Source organism: Metarhizium robertsii (assembly GCF_000187425.2).
Source record: "Metarhizium robertsii ARSEF 23 chromosome Unknown MAA_Scf_25, whole genome shotgun sequence".
NCBI classification, from domain to species: domain Eukaryota; kingdom Fungi; phylum Ascomycota; class Sordariomycetes; order Hypocreales; family Clavicipitaceae; genus Metarhizium; species Metarhizium robertsii.
In genome coordinates this window covers 20,027-42,567 of record NW_011942166.1, presented here as the reverse complement: position 1 = coordinate 42,567, position 22,541 = coordinate 20,027, and the positions used below count along the sequence as shown (strand labels likewise).

Genomic DNA, 22,541 nt, shown 5'->3' with positions numbered 1-22,541 from the left:
ATGCCATTGAGAGCAACTTACAGAGTAGTGAAGTGAGACGCAGAATACCCAAAACCAATGTGCTCCGTCCATTCGTAGTCACAAATGGTCATAATGAATTACAAAGAACCGAGGCCAAGAAGGGTCACTCCAAGCTTCCGAACAGCCTCAATTCGCCGCAATCGATGCTCTAATTAATCTACACCTTGACTTGAACCACGAGCGTCTACGTCCGCGGCATCCGGCCCCACCCGGTCCGCCAGACCCACCTTGACACCTCAGTTCACGACGTCACCACCAAGCTAAGAACTCACTCACTCACTCATTTACTCATTCTCACACACATCGTCACCACCATTCTCAAGCCCTCGCCCCCCCAGCCGCCAAGATGCCACGGGACTCACAACCACCGCCCTCGCCCACCCTCGAACTCACCTCCCTCTCACCCACGTCCTCCATCTCGCCCGACTCGCCGCTGCTGACGCCCACGTCGACGGCGCCCCCGCCGCGCTGGGCGCTCCCATCGCGAACCCGACTCCAACACCTCCTCGACGGCACGCGCACAGCGTCCAGAGCCATCCTCCTGCGCACCAGACGCCTCGCCCCCCTCCCGCGGCGGCTCTCCTGGACATCCGGCGTCCTCTGCACGCTCCTCGCCTACACAATCGCGTGCCTGGCCCTCTCCATCCCGCCCTTCGCCTCCCGCCTCCCGGCCTACACGGGCCCTCACGCCGTCGGCGCCATCGACATGGAAGTGCCGCTCCCGCAGGCCCGCCTCATCGCCGACCCCGTCTTCAAGCACTCCCACACGCCGGCGTTCAAGCTCGAAACCGTCCTCCTGACACTCTACTACCCGGCCTCCCCCTCCGCCTCGTCCTCCTCCCCGCCGCTCCCCTGGATCCCGCGGCCCATCAGCCTCACGGCCCAGGGATACGCACGCTTCGCCCGCGCCGACAACTTCCTCACCCGCCCGCTCTTCACGTTCCTCCTCTGGCTCGCCGCCGGGTCCGTCACCATCCCCGCCGCCACCGACGTCCCCCTCCTCGCCAGCAGCGGCGGCGCCAAGCTCCCCGTCGTCGTCTTCTCCCACGGCATGGCCTCCTCCCGCACCGACTACACCCACTACCTCGGCTCCCTCGCGTCGCACGGCGCCGTCGTCGCCGCCCTCGAGCACCGCGACGGCTCCTGCCCCGGCACCCTCATCCACCTCCCCGACCAGCCACCCCTTCAACGCCCTCACTTCCGCGCCTCCGACCTCTTCACCTCGCCCACCAACCGCACCCCCGTCGACACGCCCTCCATGAAACGGCACCAGCTCGCCTTCCGCGACGCCGAAATCTTCGAAACCATCCGCCTCCTGCGGTTCCTCGACGCCAACGCCTCCGTCCCAAGCACCCGCGGATCCCCAAAGTCCCTAGGCTCCTTCGCCTCGCGCCTCGACCTAGACACCCTCGTCACAGCAGGCCACTCGTACGGCGCCACAGCCGCCCTCCAGGCGCTCCGGCACGCGCCCTCCTCCTCCTCCTCCAACGACAAAGGGCCCAACCCGTCCGTGGCCGGCATCGCCCTCGACCCAGGCAAGGAGAGCGGGCCCCTCAACGCCGCGCTCAACGTGTCCCTCCTCGTCGTCCACTCCGACTCGTGGTCCCGCCAGCGCACCCTCTTCTTCGGCAGGCCGCACTTCGACACCGTCCGCGACCTGGTCGCCGGCGTCCTCGAGAGGTCCGGCCGCGCAGCCTGGTTCCTGACGAGCCTCGGCACAAGCCACCCCAGCGTGTCGGATGCCCCCCTCATAGAGCCCCTCCTGCTGAGCTGGACGACGGGCGCGACGCTCAATGTGAGGGAGGCCTTGGGCGAGTACGTCCGCGTTTCGCACGACTTTATCCAGTCTCTGCGGACCGCCAAAGTGGACGGCATTCTGCAGGAAAAGGTTACGCACACCGAATACAACAAGTGGGTGAGCGATGAGAGAAAAGCGTCCTTTCCCAAGGACATGGCCCGCTTATGGGAAATCCATGTCAGTCCGGCCTCGTCAAACGACTTAAAGGGCCCAGACGGACAGGCCTGAGACCTTGTTCCTTCACATACGCCTCACCGTACTCTTCGACACAGTTCAAAATCACGGGTCAAACATCTACTGCTCCATTCACCTTGATAGCTATCCTGGCCGACAAGTAATATATATACAAACAAACAACAGACCCTCACAGAAATGCCGTCGAAAAGTTTTCACTCCCATTCCTCGACATGGTCCCATGAATCGCCTTTCGACGACTGCTCAAAAACAAATCAACCATTCGCCTGCTTCCTCTGATCTGGGCGTCCCACTCCGACTTGGTTGTTTCCGACAGGCTATTCGATACGGGCATCGACCCTTCCGGTGTGCGTGGGGATGTCGAGGCACCAGTGCCCAACTTTCCCGGTGAACTCCCTTTAGCACTAGCTGCTCGCTGAGGTATAGCGGAAAGCCCTGGCGTAGTCTTGGACATGATTGGTGGTCCAGTTCTAGAGTTTTCCTGATCACATTGCTTCCAGGGTAGCCCATCATGGGGTTGCGGTGCCGTCGTAGGGACCGTGTTCAGAGACCTCATTCTCAACAGGCCCGGCCGACAGTCGTTTAAATTTGGAGTAGTACCATTGTCTACTTTAGTCAAGGAGGTAGTTGAGCAAGGGGTATGTCGGAGCGGGCTGGATGGAACGCTTGGCGACGCAGAATGTAACCTGTCCCTCTTGTTCGGTCCGGCCGTTCCCTCTGTAGACTTGAGAGGACTTCCAGTCTGAGTCGGTGGCGATGGACGGGTTCCAAGGCCATGTAAGCTGACAACGCGGCCGGGAAACTCCTCTCCTGTACCTGTCACCGCTGTCTTGGGGGTTTCACCTGGTGATTCGATCTCGGCACTCTCTCTTACGTGCCCAGCATGCAGCACGGCACCACTTGGCTTCTCCGCACATTGGGGGTGAGCGGTATGCGGCTTTTCCAGCTTGGAGATGTTGGCGCTGAGCCCGGCCTTCCATTCTACTGAACTTACTGCCGAAGCATCATGGCCGCGTACTGGTGTTTCCATGTTGGCAGAAGACTCTACTGGCACGGCTACATCCCCCGCCACAGCGTTGAGAACGTCGGGAAGAGGAGGCGATGCAAGTCCATCTGGTCGGACGGTTGTTAATTCCTCGGTCGTAAAGGAATAAAAGCTCTCGGCATAGGTTAGGCGCGCATCCGTCTCTGATCCCACAGTGCTTGGGCGTCGACTAGGTAGACTTAATGCAGACAGCGTACTCAAATACCTGGTATCCAAAGCGTGAGTGTGGTCTGATTCTTGGTAATCTCTCATACTGCGTTGAATGGCCCGACGGTAAGGACTCGTCGTGCGGAAAAGGTGATTGTCTGAACTTGGAGAAAACGTCGAGTTTCTGTCGGCACGGATGGACGACTGTTTCGTCGCCGACTCTGGTAGAGGGATCTTGGCTGGTGAAAGCCCCTTGCCATCACCCGCAGATGCATTCGGATAAGCCTTGTACGCCGGCTTCCTCGACATGGAGGAAATGACTTCTTTAGTATCCTCGAATACGTCATCATCGCTTGTCCCGATACATCGAATAATCGGCGGAGACCATGGCTGTGCGTCTCCTTGATCAGAGCCATGTCCGAGAGGCACCGACTCGGCCGACGACTGTTTTGACGATTCGTGGTTCTGCACCTCGTCTGGATTACTGGGAGTGTTTGTAAGCTTCTTCATGAGCGCTGAATACACTCGCTGGCTATTTATTGTCATTCCTGGAATAGTAGGATTCGCCGATGGAATGCGAGAAGTGGATGGGATATGCATGCCATTTTCCTTGATGACAGACAGACGCTGGTACTCGTGCTCCTCATTTACGCCGAAGCTAATAACAGTATTTGCTGACGAGTTTGTCCAACTAGTCACACGGGACTTGTCATCAGCAGGCATGTTCTCCTCATGCGAGATGCTCTCCAAGCTTCCCTGACGTGACCGCATCTGCTGGTACGACGGCACCGCATGAAGCGAAGGGACATGAGAAGTCACTCTTGACATGGAAGCTTCTTCAATCGGCGGTGTGTCAGTTCGGTGGTGGAAGCTGTCGCTATCAGTGTCTTGGGATGCATCGACTGCAATGTCGTTTCCGCTAGTGTCCGTACTCTTTGACCGACCGAACAGTCTGCTCAGTTTATTTCGAACCGTTTTCGACACTCGCCTAGCCGTGAACCGTATCCCAGTATGCTTCGCAGGAGGAATGCCATTTCCCAAGAAGGCTGGGGAAAGCGCGGCGCTGTTGTCACTGCTGTTGCGCAGTGACCTGGATAATCCTGTCGAGCTCTCTTGCTGTCGATGCTTGGACCGAAAGAACATTGAGGAATGAGACTTGAGATGACGAAAAGACCCCTTCGAGTGCATCACCTTTTCTGGCAAAGAGTATCCGTTATGTTTATTCTCAGCTCCTTCTACCAATGGCTTTATAGTCTGGAATTCAAGATAGCTCATGGACTTTGGTGCGCGCAGACTTCGCCTGATGGAGTACCGCTTTGTCTGATTCTGCCTGTCCTGGAACTGTATGGTTGAAGGTGTTGTTGGCAGTGGCTTTAGGCCGTCAGCCCGAATGTCATCGTTGTCATATCCTGACACTGAACCCATGGACTGGCTATACATGGACTTGGATTTCCGAAGCGATCCCACAAACGGCGGCATAGGAGTGATATTGGCAGGCTCCGTGAGGAAATAACCACTTGTGTGGATGACAGAAGAGTTGCTGCTCCGAGGCTTATAGTTCGTTTCTGTGGATTGCGTATAGTTTGATCTCGCAGGCGAAAGACGGCCATTATCTCGCCTTCCTGTAGTACAAGTTGGCCCTTTTGATGGATTGGAACGCACCACTGGCTTTGCTCGAGCAGCCAGTTGTCGCCGGGGCCTGGCATTAGGGCCCGTGAACCTTACACTCTGTTTCCTCTTCGGAATACCGTTTGGCGGACCTTCTAGTCGACCGTTGACGGTATTGCTCCGTCGAAGAAGAAGATCATGTGAACCTTGGCTTGGCCATTCCCCCGGTGTATCCTGTCTGTGATAGCCATGAGCGCGATAGTAAGACAAATTGGCTGCAATATGGGCATCTCGTTCTGCAGATGCTGCATCGATATTAACTACAAAATCAGCTCTTCTTCTGGCAATAGAGCTGGTGGATTTGCTTCTGCCAAGGGGATGCCGGTGAGTGCTTCGGGAGCTTTTGCGTCGCAACATCTTCAACTCTGGCAGGAAGTCAGCGTTCAAATAATGTGTTCAATGTATAGTAGTCCACCGGGAATGATATTGTGCGGAGTCCGGGGAGAAAAAAATCTAGCGGGTAACCGTAATGTAGACTTGAAAAGGTATCGAAGCATCATAAGTCAAGTGAAGCTGTTGATTCGTGTTGATACGGAGACAAGCCAAGACCGGGATACTGGTTGCTTGGCAGCACTTGTGTGTTCTTTGAACCGGCGAGGAAACTATGAAGTATCACTGTGAAGGAGGCACGGAAGCAACTAGGGCGACTTGCCCAAACGACAAATGCAGGCATTCGAGATAAAAAGAAGCGGCCATCAGGTGAATCAGGCACGACTCCTTCCACAAGACAGACAACTTTTCTTTACCGAGCGATCCCGGCTGACCACACGGGACGTTGATTCACCCCTCTTGGGCCAAGCCTCAGATTATGTAGTCATCAGAACCAGGTGCATTCATGAATCACCAATCACTAAGAAACCAGACTTTGCGTATGCGGGAAGGAAATATATTGATGCCAAGGTGAGCGATTGTTTACATACAAAGTCCTGCCTTCTGACGATTGTATAGCAGATTGGAAACATAAAACACAGACACAATGAAATAATATCATCCAACACTCTACGCCTCAATACACATCGCGTTACCCAAAATAAGGACAAACCCGATCCCTATGCTGCATATCATGTGTAATCCCTGCCAATAATAATAATAAAACCCAGTCAAAGTGGAAGTCTAGCTCTTACATGGAGATCTCGGAGATGAAGTGCTCAATCTCCTTATCAACGACGTCGTGGATCTTTTCGACAAATTTCTCCGTTTTGTCGCCCAAGTCCTTGACGCCCTGTGAGACCTTGTTGGAAAGAACCTTCATCTCTTCCTGGACAGCGTTCCCAACCGGCTTCGGCTTGGAAGTCTTGGGCTTGCCAATATAGCCACCGGCAGCAACAATCTTGGAGTAGTTGCTGCAACCGCCACCATTCCAGGCCAGCTTGTTGGGGGTGTCATTGGGAATGTCAGTCAGGACACCCTGAGTGGAGATCTCAATGAGAGTATCCTTGAGCTGCTTAGGGGTGATTGAGGCGACAGAGAATTCAGAGTCACCAGCCGGCTGGAGAGAGAGATAGTAGGCGAGGAGGCCGCAGATGTGGGGAGAGGCCATGGAGGTGCCCGAGATGGTGTTGACAGCAGTCGGGGAGCCAATCCAGGTGGACAGGATGTTGAGACCAGGGGCAAAGATGTCAGTGCACTTGCCATAGTTGGAGAAGTAGGCACGGCTGTCATCGAAAGCAGAGGCACCGACAGTGACGGGAAGCTCTGCGGCAGCAGGGGAATAGTTACAGGCATCGGCGTTATCGTTACCGGCAGCGACGGCAAAGTGAATACCAGCCTTGACGGCAGCGTTCACTGCAGCGTCTAGAGCCTGTGTCTTACCACCACCGAGGGACATGTTGGCGACGGAACCCTTGAATCCCTTTCGCTTACCGTCTTTGGCACGCAAGACCTGTTCAACATGGCTGGTGGCAGCGAACTCAACACCCTTGACGACATCGGCCATGGTGCCAGAGCCATTGGAGCGGAGAACCTTGACGGCATAGACGTTTGCCTTCTTGGCAACACCGTACTTCTTGCCGGCAATGGTTCCAGAGCAGTGAGTACCATGGCCGTTGCCATCCTCATCGGCATCTCCAGCGGGAATGGTCTTACCCCATTTGGCACGACCCTCAAAGTCCACATGACCGGTGTTGGTACCAGTATCAATAACGTAAGCATCAACGCCCTCGCCGCCGTCGGCAGCATACAAGTACTTGTTGTAGGTGCCAAAGGAAAGACCCTTGCGATGGGAGACACGAGCAAGGCCCCACGGGGCCTGCTTCTCGGTCTCGGGAGTGCAGTCCTCCTGCACAGACTCGTCGGGGGTGACAGGGCGCAGAATGCGGGCAATGGTATCCTTCTCAATGAACTCGACCTATTCAGCAGGGTTAGATCAGCAATGATTGGATGGCCGAGAAGACGTCATGTGCATCATGGAGTCTCTGCTCATGGAAATGGATGCCAGACTTACGTCGCCATGATTTCGGACCTTCTCGATGACGGACTCATGGAAGTGACCGGAATAGCCCTTGAAGCCGTTGGCAATGTTGTACGTGTGCTTCAAGCCGGCGAAAGCCTCCACTGGTGAGGATCCCAGACTTCGCTTGCGAAGTTCCAAACGCTGCTCCTCGCCATCCTTGTGGATGCTTTGAATCCAGCTATGGTGGTCGTTGACCGCGGCTTCGTTGACGTGGTCCTTGAACTTGATGATGTAGGAGTCAGGAACGACTTCAGCGTCGACATGGGTGAGAATCGGAGCTGATTCCCTGTGGATGGTCTCAGTGCTGAATCCCGCCTGAGCGACACCCACCACGGAGAGTGCGACCGCGGCAACGAGAGTGTGCATGATGAGTATGGTGGTGCTGAGGAAGCTGGTGAAGTGATGCTGATTGTCTTGGTAGGAGCGAGAATCGGGCAAGCTGCGCAAACGCCGAGCGTTGGTCTACCTGCGACGCGAACGCAAAACGAGGTGCAAAGACTGCGTGAAATGCAACAGAATCAAATTCGGTCCCAAGCCGCAGAGAGGAGTCAGGCAGTTGGGGTCGGATGGTAGATGAAGATGGAAGATGGAAAAGAAACGAAAGAAGAAGAGGGAGAGAGAGTCGGAGGAAGACGAAGCACGGTTTGGGGAGGTACAGTAGATAAGGTAAGCTCGGCAAGCGAGGCGACACTGACGTTGGCATTGACTCAGGTCACAGTGACCACCACTGACCAGACAGCAAGTGAACCGGAGCACATCAGGGTCTGGTATCAAAGTGACGGCATCCATTACTGGACCTGGGGGGAAGAAGGCGAGGGCGTGGGCAAATTGGCTCAAGGGGGACTAGCGCGGGGATGGCAACCTCAGCGCCGGGGCACGCGGCCTCTGCGGTGGAGCCTGAGCTGGCAAATCTTGACGCCATTGGGACAGCCACTGGCGCAGTCATTGCGCCAGCAAGATGCAGGGCCAGATAGCAGCATGTACACAGGTACAACTGCACATACATGAAGTACACAGCATACGCAGGCCAGGCGCAGCAGGTACACACCACACCCGCGGTTTCGGAGGAGGCACTGGAGCAAGTGGTTCCCGCGGCGATACGAGCGATAGCGACAGGCTGGTCGGATATGGCGAGAACGGACGCCTCTCTTGCGTGCATTCCCATTGTGGACGCGATGCACGGCCCGAGCTATATCTGGTCCTCAACTTTTGCCATTTGCTTCATCGTGCCTGAACCTACATGACGCCTTCAAAGTGTATTTGCTACGGACGGGCAGGCAAGCCCGGAACAATAAGAGGCACCAAGCGTCACACTTGGGAGGGTGCCTGCAGCCTCAGGCCACACACGTGACCTGGATGCTTATTGGGCTTGGTAGGACGGGGCCCTCCGCCTGTACTGTGTACATACATATGTACTCCGTACGCTGATAATGCTCCGTCCGGTCTGGTGCTAGACGACGACGTCAGGCAGGTGGATGCCTTGGCCAGCACCCGACCTCGGATAGTTGCCAGTCGCCCGTCTACTTGTTGAACGCTCAAGTGCTGCCCTGGACCCCTCAGACTCGGTCTGCCGCCTGGTATTCCTCAGAGTCCCTCTGATCAATGTTCTGCGGCGACATGGAACCGGCACTGTCTCGGATGACCGAGTACCCAATCAGTGACCAGCGCCCGGCTGGCCAGCCAACCAGCCAACCAGCCAAGCCTGAGCAACCCAGGACTGGCAGTCACCTGGTGCCTGGCATGAGACAGTCACGCGTTTCTCCGTGCTTCGTTACTCCGTCTCCAACCACGGAGCTTTGCCTCCAACGCTCCGAGTTCACCTGGCATAGTACTCCGTACAATAGCAGCTTTGATACTTGGTACCCAGCATTGAATCGTACAAGAACATTGATATCCATAAACAATAATAATCAGGCCAACAGCCACCGCCACCTTTCCGGTCGGCGCCAACGTCCCTGCATCCGGCTGGTCAAAAATGCGGGGAAATGGGTCCCCTGATTCGTGCCACTTCAGCGCTCGTCCTTTTTTCATCTTCACCCTGACATCAAGGTCTGTGAACAACGGAACGACGGCGATGGCGATGCAACGTCTTCCACACGCACCTAAAGGCTTTGATGTGCTAGCGCTGCGCTGCGCTTCTGCTACTTTTGGCTCATAGCCAGTCCTGCTGATCGCCATCTGATCGCCATGGATCCACCATCGGGCAGTCCTTTGGCACGTGCCTTTCCGGTGATATGAATCAGTGTCTTAGCAAATCGTGGATTCTGCCGGTCTTCTCTACAGAGTCAGTCAACTGTGAAAAACTTGCTCATATGGTGTCAGGGTTGTTCATACGCCCGCCGTTCACTGGTTGGGTGGAAAGGCAGATGCTGCTCCAAATTGCCATGCAGAACGTCAAGTATGAAGGGTCCCAAAAGATACCAGTTCCAGTATTGACCATGCCGGATTCACCATACAACTTGTTGGAAAATAATAGAGAATTATAGAAAATTATAGGCTGTTATCAGGAAACGTCATCGTCATCACCATCACCTTATTCGTAATGCATTATTTCCACATCTAGCACTGTGGCTTGTCAAGAATGCTTGGAGTTTGTCAACGGAGCTTCACTTCCTCTCCCTCGGCAAGACTTTCACAGCGACCAGTGACGCTGAATCCGGAAAGTCTGGTGACAAGATGACTGCTACCGAAATCAATGCCCATATTCACAAGGCGCAATGTCAGCGGACGAGAAATGGCCCTTACCCCGCATGCTGACAAGGAGGGGGCCCTCGACCGACGATAATGATTTGTCCTTTGGTCATTCTCACACCTCCCGCGCGTATGGCGTCTTTTTGATATCCCATCGCGTGGGTGTGCAAGTGAGACGGTGTCATCTTCGCCATCACGCTCACCTTGAATCTGCTGTATTGCGTATGTGAACCGCATGGCCAGCCTCCGCGGGGATCGCGACCGGCCGTAGTGTCCAGCGTTTCCATCTGCCTTTGACCCAGCGGCCTTGAGCATCTCTGCTCTTCTTCCGTCGTCCTCGTGTCTGTGAAGCGCGTTGAGAAGCGCATCCGGCGCCTCTGAAGTCAAAACGTGCGGCAAAGCAGCCGAACAACGTGTGCGCCACTCCCTTATCCCTTGCATTTTCGTCACTACCCGCTTCACGACGCTACAGGACCCAGACACGCATGCCCAGGACTGCGCATCCCGATTGTTCATGTCTTTCTGAGAGACATTAACATTCTCATGGCTCGACAGCCGGCGTAAAATGTCCTCGCCGTCCTTGGCACTCGGTATCGTAGGTGTTTTCCCCGGTGAGTGGCGCGTATCTGCGTCAGCCCCATGCTCGACAGGCTGTCCAGTGTCTACCAGTTCCAACTTGCACAGATTACTGCCAGGCGTATTACCACATCGCCAGCCTGATTGGCATCGTTGAGAGGAATGTTGTGCGTATTGCTTCGCATTCTCCAAAAGATGGCCAGTCACCGTATCCGAGATGCCACATGATGGCGTACGTAAGGACTCGGGAGGGCACAAACGTCGGCAGCCTGCGTGTGCCCAGCAGGCCAACATCGTGCTTTAATAGGGCTGTCACGGCGAATCATCTCTTTTCGAATAGCTGCTAAAAGCACTCCTTTCAATCCCATCAAGGCCAAAGTTGGACATTTGTGGCACCATCCAGACCAAGTCCTGGTCTCCCGTGGTCCGTCACGATGGCTAGCTGCATCGCAGCCTTGTCGTCCTTCCGAATATTGGGGTCCGCACCACCCTGAAATGGAGGCATACGCCTTCCTTTTTCTCCTATAGAATGGCTACGCTGAGCGGAGTGCCGATGCTCTTTCTCTGTGCATTCATGTCTACACAAAGTCATGTGTACGAGGTATTCGATGACGCCGGGCGACCATTTGGAGCCGCCATATGTAGTGCTGTGGCGCCCATTGTTTGTGGTCAAAGTCGGATCGACTTTGTGGTATTCATACTGAATTAGTGGTTGGACATTGTCCAAGTGTCCGTTCCGAGCCGCACCAAGGGCGGACAACCCGGTCTTGTTTCCGATCGTTTGATCTACCCCATGTTTAAGAAACTCCATCACCTCGACGGCGCCGGCTTCTGCCGCCATCACAAGGACTATCGGCCCGTAGCCATTTAGCCCACCTACTAGATTCCTGTGTGCCCCTCGCGGCCAATGACGGCGGCTGTGTTAGTGAGGCTCGTGATCCGTGTGGTGTAGCGCAGTCTTTGCCCTTCGACCTTAGGTTGACACTATGCCCCAAAAGAAGGGCACTGATGTTAGCTCGGAATCTTCTTGGACGCGGGCGGACGCTATGTGTCGTGTTGTGGTGTAATTGGAGAGCGAGTCTGGACTCACGCCCTCCTCGAGAAGCCGTTCGGCCATCGCCAGCTTCTCCCCGCCAGCTTCACTTGCAGCACGAGGTGTCTCTCCTTTGCTGTAGAGGTACTCGCGCCTACCACCATTAACAAGCGGCATGATGAGCCTTGGCCGGTTCTGAAGAAGGGCTAGGTCAAGGGGGTACTCCCCCCTTGGACCTGTTCTATTCATGTCCAAGACATTGCCTCTTCATGGTGGGCTACCATGTATAGCTACCCGTTTAATTCAGTTGCTAGTTCTTCTGGTGGTGGGATCGGATTCATCTGGCTCGCCAAAAGCGTCCAAGCCTTTGCGATGTAGTTTCTACAAAGCCAACTAAGCCTCTTTAGTGACGATCTGGTGGTGGACTGATCGGAAGTTTCCCCCAATACCATCAAGGACTTGAATAGCCGCATGCTGCCCGCTCTCGGCAGCTACCTCAAGCGCCTTTAGTTCTCTCTGTGCGTCCCGCTCTACGAGGCACCCCCCTGCAGCTATATGACCCTTCCCGGCAGTAACCTCCTGGGCCGACATGAAGATCGAACCGGACATGTCAACTGGTCTGGTGGGCATGTGGGCTCGCTAGAGATGGGCGGCTCTGGTTCCAGAATACTGCAAGTCTTGGCTCCTTCGCTCTTCCACAAAGTTTTAACAGCATCGAGATGCCCATACCGAGCTGCTAGTTGCATGAGCGTCATCTGTTGAGCCTTCTGGGGTTCAATCTCGGGACCTTTATCCAACAAGCTTTAAATAAGCACAGTGAAGCCCAGACGGTCCGCAAGGCGAATAGGAGTGTCTATCTCCTGACAAAGGCAACATATTTGGCTGCCATCCTGAGCGATTAACAGTATGACTGGCTTCCGGCCATGTTCTGTTACTGCTCAGAGGCACAACTCCAAGTCGTCAGGCGCCGTAATAGGTGAGCTATGGGATTCATCTCTTTCCGACGCGGTGTGACTATATGGTGCAGCATCAGGGTCGTCGTCACCATATTCTCTGGAAATCGCCCCCTCAAGCCCGATTGTGAGTGTCTTGTACGCAGGTTGCTGCAAAAGCAAAGAAAATACACCCGTGTCTCCCTCCTCGGCAGCTTGGTAGAGTGGGCTTGGTTCTCTCTCGTCGTCGCTTTTCGATTCTGCTGCGTGAGTCAGGAGCAGCCGCACAGAGTTTTACCTGGTCATTTTGGCAGTCGTGAAGATGCGCAGCTTTGTTCTTTGGTGGGATTGGTTTGTTTTGTTCTCCTCTCCTTGTTCGCAATGTTGCTGCGTGCTCCTCCGATGTAATATCAAGAGTTGAACAAGATTCGTCTACTGCCTCTGGTGCAAACAAGAAGTGTCAGATATATTTGATTCAAGTCACCTGGCAGATGGAACCGGATTTTTACGGCCAGCTTCGTAACATTCCACTTTGTAAAGCCACTTAACACAGTTGACAATAGAAAATGTTAACAAAAGCGAAGAGAAACAGGCAGCGACTGAAGTAATTAGTGAGCTGACTCTTGTACGATGGTAAGAAGGTCGAGAATGTCAATTTGTTATCGCAAGCACATGACGAATTAGTGCTGCACAAAGGACGCTCCGTCGCTTATTTGATGTAGGGTAAGTTTGTCTCCTTGCTTGCGTAGCATCGTGTTCCCCACGCGGCGAAATACATAGCATTCCTAGAGATAAGATAAGATGGAATTTTAAAGACAAATTATCGATATGCTAGATTTATTCTTCTATGAATTGCCATTGCTAGCTTATTCCTATTTACCTAGAGTTAGTATTTATAGATGCCTGAAGTATCAGCAGCCCTACATGCATTGATAGGCCCACTTGAGTGTATGATACAATGTCGCAAGAAATTATTGACGTGTCAATAAATGTCTAGTGCTATGTAACTACCTAGGTACTGGATGGCTCGAAAGAATTCTGCAGCCTGCCGGCTATAAAGACCTTTATCCAGGGCATTCCGAATTTGGGAATGAGGCAAATAGCACCAACTGCAATACCAGTAAGGAGCCAAAATAAAAACATGGCGGAGTCAGAGAGCACTGGCCACATGCACTTTTGTGTGCAGGTTATTGCGCCCCATTACTTATTTTGAGGCACATGGATTGGGGTGGGGGCGTTGTTCTGCCACAGATATCTACAAGACTCTTCAGCCACCTCACCAAGGCTGACGACTGACGTTCACGCAAGCTCCCACTTTCAGCTCCGACGTGATGATGCGTTACGAACACAACGATCCGTCATTCAAGACCACATCCGCCTGAAATCTTGCTGCTGAGCTACTTCCCCGTCAATTCCAACATCTCGACGAATTCACTCGACTTTTCGCTCCGGTCTCTTCTAGGGCAGGCGCCAGCCTCTGACCGTCTCGACAGCTCCTGCCTCTTGCCACGGCTTGATGAGCCCCGCGCACTGCAGATCCCAGGTGCAGCTCCGAGGTTTGGAAGACGTCGACACCCGCCAACATCCCAGGCCTCCTGGCTCTCCCATGCCGCCACTGACCTGCCAAAGCCTGGACCCTTGAATAGGGCTCAGGAGAGCAGAAGGAAAGCATTTGGAATGACGGCGGCCTTCTCGTCAAATGACCATGTCGTCCCATCCTCGTCGTTGCCGGTCCTCGACCTCTGCGTCGGTCCCAGTCACATCCAAGTCTTTTGACATCCTGCGCAACCTTCTCGATGGCTTTGCGACTGCCGCATCCTTGACCGGCGATAACGGATACCCCGACATTGATAAACTAGTCAAGCCTCTAAGGGACATACATCAACATGTGTCTGCGTCTGGGTCGCCGGCTTTGCAGGACGACTTTCGACACGCCCGCGGATTTGACATTCTCCTCGACGTTCTGCGCGCTTTCTCGGGCTTCTACGACCCGCAAAAGCGAAGCGAAGCTGACATGATGTCGCTGTTTAAACTGCTGGGAGCCAGTTTGAACGTCCTCTCTTCGGTATTACGCAACCACTCTGGTAATAAGAGATTCTTTCGATATCGCGTCGCCGGCGGCGGATGGGAGGCTCTAGAACAAGTCATTGCTAGTATTGGACTGGGGGGTGCCGAACCTGATCCCTGGGTCAGCTGTCATGTGTTTGGAAAACTGCTTGCATTTGCACTGGACGATGAAGCATTGGATCTACTCTGTCAGTCTATTGCCAAACTCTTGCGGCCCGAAGTCGAAACGGCACCGCCACCAACCTCCAACGGAGACGACGACAAGGAGATGCCTCCGTCCGACGATGGCGACGATCAATGGGATCTGGTTCTGGCCCGATCGGCGGAAAACATTGGACCTAATGTGCGAGATATCGTCAAGTCTACTTCCGTGATCCAATTTCCGGAAATTCTTCGACCAGTCGTCAGCTTCTGGATGGCCATGCCGCGTGAGGCTAACTCACCTGCAACACCAAGCTCCATTTTTGTTCTGGAAACTATTCTGTGTGCCATCTCAGATTCAATCTTCAACCGGGCTGCAGTTCATTCGACAGGGGTCCTGTCTCAGTTTCTACATGCAGCTTTTGGTCAGGAAGTATCTCTGGCCATATCAGAACGTGAACGACTGCTCGCCATTTGCAAATTGCTCATGTTTCTAGGCGTTAACGAGCCTGCGGATACACAATTCCTTCTTGCCGCGTCACGACCTGATGCTGCCGACTTTTGTCTGGAAATGATGTCTAGATATGCCGGCCCATCATTCTTTCAGTTCGATCTGTCCTTGCATGGCCATTCGTCTCTTGAATTATCTACCCTTGGCCGGCCATTTCCTCCTCAATCAACTGCTGGCTACACCTTCACAGCATGGATACGAATTGAGAATTTTGATTCCACTTCCCACACTACCTTGTTTGGTGTTTTCGATGCTTCTCAAACATGCTTCGTGCTCATGTACCTGGAGCGGGACACCCGCAACTTTATCTTGCAGACTTCTGTGTATTCGAACAAACCAAGCGTGAGGTTCAAGTCCGTTGCCTTTAGCGAAGGAAAGTGGTATCATATTGCCATTGTGCACCGACGACCCAAGACCATGACCGCTAGCAAGGCATCTTTGTATGTCAATGGCGAATTCGCAGAGCAAGTTCGTTGCAATTATCCTCTAACGCCACCACTGTCGAATGACAATAACGAAAGCTTCGCATCCTTCAACTCAAATCATAACAAGACAAATCCGGTTCAGGCGTTTTTGGGAACCCCTTTGGAGTTATCTGGCAAAGTTGGCCCTGGACGGGTTGTCTCAAGATGGTCTCTTGCTTCGGCCCATTTATTTGAAGACGTCCTCAGCGACGACTACTTGGCAGTGCATCACGGACTCGGCCCTAGGTATCAAGGAAATTACCAAGACAGCTTGGGCGGCTTTCAAACCTATGAGACCTCTGCCACCCTTGGTCTGCGCAATGAGATTACCCATCCTGGTAAGGACGAGAATTCAGATATACTGCGCGCGGTTCGAGACAAGGCGAGCACGCTCCTACCAGAGTGTAGAATCATGTTGAGCATTCTTCCATCGGCCACGTTCCCAGAAAATGTTCAATACCTAGATACTGGTCTTCTGCGATCTCTTCCGCGGATATCCACTCGAAATTTGTTCCGTATATCAAGCCAAGAAGGGGCGCCGTTGGCTATCAATTGTGCTGTACCTAGTCTACCGGATGCATTGCTCAGAGCGCAGGGCATGGCGTCTTTCCGTGGAACTCCAATCGTTGCTGTACCATCCTATCTTGACGAGAACCTTTGGCGACTTGCTGGATTCACTCCCCTTGCGCTGAAGCTGTTGGAGCGGGCCACTACTGCGGACGAAACCGTTCGATCCATCGAAATTCTGTTTCATTGTATTCGTAAGAGCTGGCGAAATAGCGAAGCCATGGAACGAGACAATGGTTACGGTATACTGGGCATGCTCTTACGAATCAAAGTTGGCTATGGCACCCAAATTGCAGGTGAACCAGCAGCAGAACGGCTGCTCATCTCTAATGAAGACCGAGACAGCTTGTTGTTTCGTATTCTGAGCCTTATTCTGGGCTTTGTTGGCTACAATCACGCAGAACCGATTGACTCTTTCATTGTCAATCCCTTGGCATATCGCATTCTGCTGATTGACCTTGACATTTGGAGGAAATCAACATCACGAATTCAAGAGCTGTATTATAAACAATTTCTGACATTTGCAGTAAATAGTAAGCATCACGAGTTTAATAGCCGTAGACTGACACGGATGAGTAAGTCAAATCAATACATATCACACGCGACGCAAAACAAACTAACGTTGCTGAAGGAATTGTGAAGCGTCTATTGGATGCTATGAAAGGGGAAGCCGTCTCCGAGGATGTTGTCTCGCATTTCATGCTTGCCTTTGAGATACTGGTCAAGTCAAACCTGAGCCAGGAGGTCATGCGAGCACTATCACTATTTATTACATATGCTTTCCACTCTCCAACGAATTCGAACCCGCGCACCCCCAAGCCCTTGTCTTCAATTCCACGACCAGGCACCCCCGGGACGCCAAAGAGGATCGCGGTAGACTTTATAAGGATGGCTACACCACCTGCAGGCACCAAATTTCTTTCTAGGCGACAACTTGGCGTGCGGGTGTTGGGCATGTATTCACGCATTCTCTGCGAAAAAGGAAATACAAATCACATCAAGAAATTTGCGAGAACTGTGACAAACAAGGTGAGCTAGCTTGCACATGTTACCGATCGTTTGTCTAACTATTTATAGTGGCTACTGTACCTCCTTGCCGACGATGATGCTGAAGTTGTCATGCACGGTTGTAGGATTCTGGCTAGGCTTCTAGTTTCTCATGGCTCTAATTATACGTCAAAATTTGCTGGCAAATCTGGAGGGTTCATAATCATGGCTAGTAAGCTGAAGCGATTCTGGGCCAACGCCAAGCTGTGGCCCATTTGCTTCAGCATTCTATTTGGCTACGATGCTGCCAACATCGGCCTGGAACAAGCCATTGATCCCTCTTCGCTACTCACCCTCTTCTCTAAGAGAAAAGTTGCATATCCGGAATCACTGGTGATCATAACGTCAATGCTTCAACACGGCTTGAGGGATGTGATGAACCGCCTGGATGAGAGTGATTCACAGACCAAGGGCAGTGATGTCAGTGACTCCAGGGCCAAAGCGGCAAATCTCTTCCCAGTAGAACATAAGAGTAAGTGCGTGCACGTGTATGCTGTTTAATGCATGATAAACTTACCCTTGCTATAGTGACAAACCCAGAGAAAGCCGACAGCTCACTGTTCGATGAAGATGTGCTACTTGGCGTGATCCGTTTCTTGTTGGACCTGCAAGAACGATCTGCTGACTTCCGAGACTTTGTCATTTCTTCAGAATGGATGCGAATGCTGCTCACCGCAGTCTACCCGTGTATCGTGAGCACTGACGCGGTCACGCCAGAAGTTGAACTGAACTCTCGAGATTCGGCTCTGACATTTGAAGGTAGCGATGTTATTATTCGCCCTATCGGAAGGGGCTCTGCTCCGGCACCGATTGTGAGAACCACCAGTGTGGATGTGTTATCGTCGCCTCAGTCAACTCCTCCCAAAGGCACACCGCTGCGACGAGCATCATCATTTGTGCTTCTCACAGCCCAGAAAGCGAGCTCAGCAGACCAGGCACACTTGGAGCTACGTTCACGGCCCTCGAATGACTTCTGTGGCCAAATTTCTGGTGGACCAGTCTTCGACGGAATGCTAGAGCTTGTTCTCCGAGTATTCTTGGACCAAGTCTGGAATAGAAAGGATTTCTCCGGATTTTCGCTCTTTGCCAAGGTTCCTCCTGGTTTTCAAGAGCACCAAGCGTATTTCGAGTCCTACCTTTGGAGAAAGATTTTGGGGCAGCTTACGAACAGAATTCACGCCAACCAAAAGTCGCTCTGTGAACCTCGTCTGTTGACCAATATCTCTCGGTTCTGTTCTCAGATGTCCGAAGCCATCTTTGAGGGTTGGTTTATCGACGGGGCCGAGGTTGCAATTGATTTTATTGGTTCGATCCTGGAATATCTTCAGCGACCGGATATTTCAAACCTGAAAAGTGTTCGCTTGTGCAGCCAGGCGGTATCTACGGTTCGAAATTGCCTGCTCAGAATCGTACTCCTGAAGCTTTCGGACCTGGAAAACGCTCAAGTCACGGAAAAAGAAGCCAAAGACTTCATGAATACGCTCGGATATTGGCAGATGTCTATCCTTGCATGTTTTGACCACGACGATGATTATTTCAGACTCTTTTGGTATCAGCTGTACATGAAGCTTATTGATGGCAAAACATCTATCAGGATTGCAGCAGCTAATCTTCTCAGAATCATTATGGTACAAAAACCAGACGAATCGGCCGCCCTCATTCGGTCATGCATTACTCCCGACCAAAGACAGCTATCGCGAGATTTCCAGAAGTTGACAGAAGTGGACGATGAGACTTTTGTTCTATGGGTGGACAAACATCGACCATCTCTTGATAGACTGTTCTTCGGAAGCATTGCCAAGACATGGGAAGATTTTGTCATTGTTGAGAATCAACGTACGGCGGAGAGTGCTAAAAGTAGGCTCTCCAAGCGCAAGGACAAACTCAAAGTTTGGTACTCTGATGGCGTCAATGCCAGCAAGACGCTACTTAATCATGATGTTGGCAACACCGCCTGGATGAAGAGCATATTTAACTCAGAGTACTTCAAGTATCAGAGGCTTCTGCAAGACCAACAAGATGACATGGCCTATTTGGGAGCCGCGTATCGCAAGATGGAGAAGGATTTGAGACGGCCCGGTGCGGTTTTCAGCGAACCTACTCCATTGAAGTGGAAGCTCGATAGAACCGAAGGTCGAAATCGTATGCGGTTGCGACTTTTGCCAGATGCGCCTGGAATAGATGAGAAGTACCAGTCCAAGGGAAAGGCAATAGAGGCCGCATCAGTCCCCCTCCGGGTTAACACGGCTATTAGCTCTACACCGCCGACCAATACGCCTAGCCGCTCGTTGTCTTCTACTAATCTCGCCGACGGGAACGACCCGGCGGCGACAGTCGAACCCGACTCTGTATTGGACAAACAAGAAGGCGGATTCGTCGCTGAGGATGACTTTGAGCTGGTGGACGACCCCAATGAGCCGATTGAGGGGGAGGATACTTTTGAGGACAAGAACAGAAAGGTCATGAGGCGGTTGGAACACGGAGATCAGGTTCAGGCTGCTTACAACATGTCTCGAATCACCGGCTTAGAGGCCTGCGAAGGTATTCTTATCGTCGGTAAAGATGCCCTATACATGATGGACAATGTATTTCAGTGTGCAAGCGGAGACATTGTCAATGTCTGGCAAGCACCACCGGAGGAGCGGGATCCATTTACCATGGTTGTTACTGGGACCAAGACGCTCGAGAAGCGCCAAACTGCTGGCATGCGGGATCAAGATTCACGTCATTGGAAGTGGCATGATGTCATCAGCTTCTCCAAACGACGATTCCTGTTCCGAGACGTCGCGATTGAAATCTTTTTCACTGATGGCCGTAGTTATTTGCTTACGATGATTAACTCTGCTGTTCGAGATACTGTGTATGGCAAGTTACTGAATAAGGCGCCGCACACTAACACGGCCAATGCCTTGCCAAATCCTGAAGACGCCTGGAGGCTCGAAGCACTCAAGACAGTTGACGAGTCCCCCCAAGGATTTGGCGCAGGTTTAGGTTCCAGAATCGGGACGCTTTTCAACTCTTCGCCATCGAATCCAATTGTGAAGCGATGGCAAAGGGGCGAAGTATCCAACTTTCACTACCTTATGATGGTCAATACCATGGCAGGCAGGACGTTTAACGACTTGACACAATATCCAGTATTTCCATGGATCCTTGCGGATTATACGAGTGAGGACTTGGACCTTGAAGACCCGGCAACATTTCGAGATTTGTCAAAGCCCATGGGTGCTCAAAGCCAAGCGCGAGTTCCTGGGTTTGTTGAGACGTATAGTGCGCTCAAAGAGATTGGTCAAACACCGTTCCATTATGGTACTCACTATTCGTCTGCGATGATTGTCAGCTCTTATCTTATTCGACTTCCCCCATTCGTGCAGTCGTATCTCCTTGTTCAAGGAGATAGCTTTGATCATGCAGACCGACTGTTCCAATCAGTCGCTGACGCGTGGGCATCTGCCTCGTCTAAGAACAAGACCGATGTCCGGGAGCTCATTCCTGAATTCTTCTGCCTCCCTGAATTCCTGACAAATATTAATGGATATGATTTCGGTCGCAAGCAAAGCACCGGTGCCCGGGTCGATCACGTTAGGCTTCCGCCGTGGGCCAAGGGAGACCCCAAGATATTCATTGCGAAGCACCGGGAGGCATTGGAGAGCCCGTATGTGAGCGAAAACTTGCATCTCTGGATAGACCTCGTCTTCGGATGTAAGCAACGAGGGGAGGCAGCTGTGGAAAATCTCAATGTGTTCCACCATCTCTCGTACGCGGGCGCAAGCGACTTGGATCGCATCACTGATGCAAATGAGAGAGCTATAACAGCAGGTGTTATTCATAATTTCGGACAGACTCCTCATCAAGTGTTTAACAAGCCACATCCGGCTCGGGAGTACACGCAATGTTCGACCAGACGACTGGATACCTCTATTTTCTCGTTGACATCTCTGCCTCGGCCCCTGTTAGGTGAGAAATTCCTCGGCTCGAATTCAACGAAATATTGGAAACTAATTTTTGAATCAGAGAGCCATGAACGTGTATCTAGTTTGATATACGCCCCAAAACTTGACCGGCTGTTATGCGCATCGGCATTCCGCTTGAACTTTGCACCGTATGATAAGTTTTTGGAGTGGGGATATGCAGATAACAGCATCCGCTTCTTCTTCAGCGACAATCGCAAGGTATGACGCTTCCACATAAATGCAGCGTTTATATGCTAACCTATTACTAGCCTGCCGGATTGTTTGAGAATCTCCATACCGGACAGATTTCATGCGCTTGCTTTGCAGACTCCAAAACGCTAATCACTGCAGGTGAAGACTGTGTTGTATCAGTCTACACGGTACACACGTCTGTTAGCAAACCTGTAGAACTTGTTCCACGATCCAGCGTTTTTGGTCACAAGACTCTGGTTACAGCTATGGCTGTTAGCAAAGCTTTTAGTACCTTTGTTACGGCGTCCGCGGATGGACAAGCCTTCCTTTGGGATCTCAACCAGCTTACTTTCATCCGCAAGTTGCCGCTGGTGCGGCTCGTGGAGTGTGCTGCGATGAATAATGTTTCTGGAGAAGTATTATTATGCTCAGGCCCAAACGTTCTCCTGTACACACTTAATGGAACACTCATCCTAGACCAAAACGTTTGTGGAGAGCAAGATGATTATGTGCATTCTTGTGCATTTTACGAAGGCGCTGGAGATGAGTGGCTGGAGAATTGCATTATTTTTACTGGACACAGCAAGGGACGGGTCAATGTTTGGCGCAAATGTGTTCTTGCGGGCAAGTGGACACTGGAGTTACTTCGAAGGCTAGACCATTTCGACTTTAAGGGTGACACACAGGACAACACGGATGCCGGAATCACTTGTATTACCCCCATGCCCACCTGTGTATACACCGGAGATGAGGACGGAAGAGTGGTAAGTTCCCAAGATTCCATCGGGCAGAGCTTGTTTACTAAGAATTACGCAGTATGAATGGAATTTTGGTCGCGGAGACCGATAGAGTCTGGTTCTTCCCAACCGAAAACCAGGTAGAAATCATCGTGATAGCATATTGTCTTTGAGAGAAGACATAACGACACCTGACGTTAATTAGAAAGGGAGTTTTGAGGACCCTTACATTGCCGCATAGCATGCCACTGTTTCCCTCCCCTATTTTCCCCTTTTGGTAACATTCTAGATTTGGACAAGACAG

At 52.4% G+C, this 22,541-nt stretch overlaps 4 protein-coding genes across 4 annotated transcripts; 2 read left to right on the top strand and 2 right to left on the bottom strand.

Moving 5' to 3' along the window:
• Positions 1-367: 367 nt before the first annotated feature.
• MAA_10262 (PAF acetylhydrolase) lies at positions 368-2,047 on the top strand (the record flags this gene model as incomplete). The annotated part of the gene is made up of 1 exon (XM_007828260.1): positions 368-2,047. The coding sequence occupies one exon, from the start codon at positions 368-370 to the stop codon at positions 2,045-2,047; it is 1,680 nt and encodes a 559-aa protein (XP_007826451.1).
• Positions 2,048-2,183: 136 nt separating this feature from the next.
• MAA_10261 (uncharacterized protein) lies at positions 2,184-5,231 on the bottom strand (the record flags this gene model as incomplete). Its single annotated transcript, XM_007828259.1, has 1 exon — positions 2,184-5,231. The coding sequence occupies one exon, from the start codon at positions 5,229-5,231 to the stop codon at positions 2,184-2,186; it is 3,048 nt and encodes a 1,015-aa protein (XP_007826450.1).
• A 763-nt stretch (positions 5,232-5,994) lies between these two features.
• Positions 5,995-7,692, bottom strand: MAA_10260 (vacuolar subtilisin-like protease; the record flags this gene model as incomplete). The annotated part of the gene is made up of 2 exons (XM_007828258.1): positions 5,995-7,221; positions 7,318-7,692. The coding sequence occupies 2 exons, from the start codon at positions 7,690-7,692 to the stop codon at positions 5,995-5,997; spliced, it is 1,602 nt and encodes a 533-aa protein (XP_007826449.1).
• Positions 7,693-14,263: 6,571 nt separating this feature from the next.
• On the top strand, positions 14,264-22,349 carry MAA_10259 (beige/BEACH domain protein; the record flags this gene model as incomplete). Its single annotated transcript, XM_007828257.2, has 7 exons — positions 14,264-16,883; positions 16,940-17,337; positions 17,386-17,827; positions 17,884-21,312; positions 21,370-21,527; positions 21,578-22,264; positions 22,317-22,349. 7 exons carry the CDS (start codon positions 14,264-14,266, stop codon positions 22,347-22,349), a joined length of 7,767 nt encoding a protein of 2,588 aa, XP_007826448.2.
• Between the last annotated feature and the right edge of the window lie 192 nt (positions 22,350-22,541).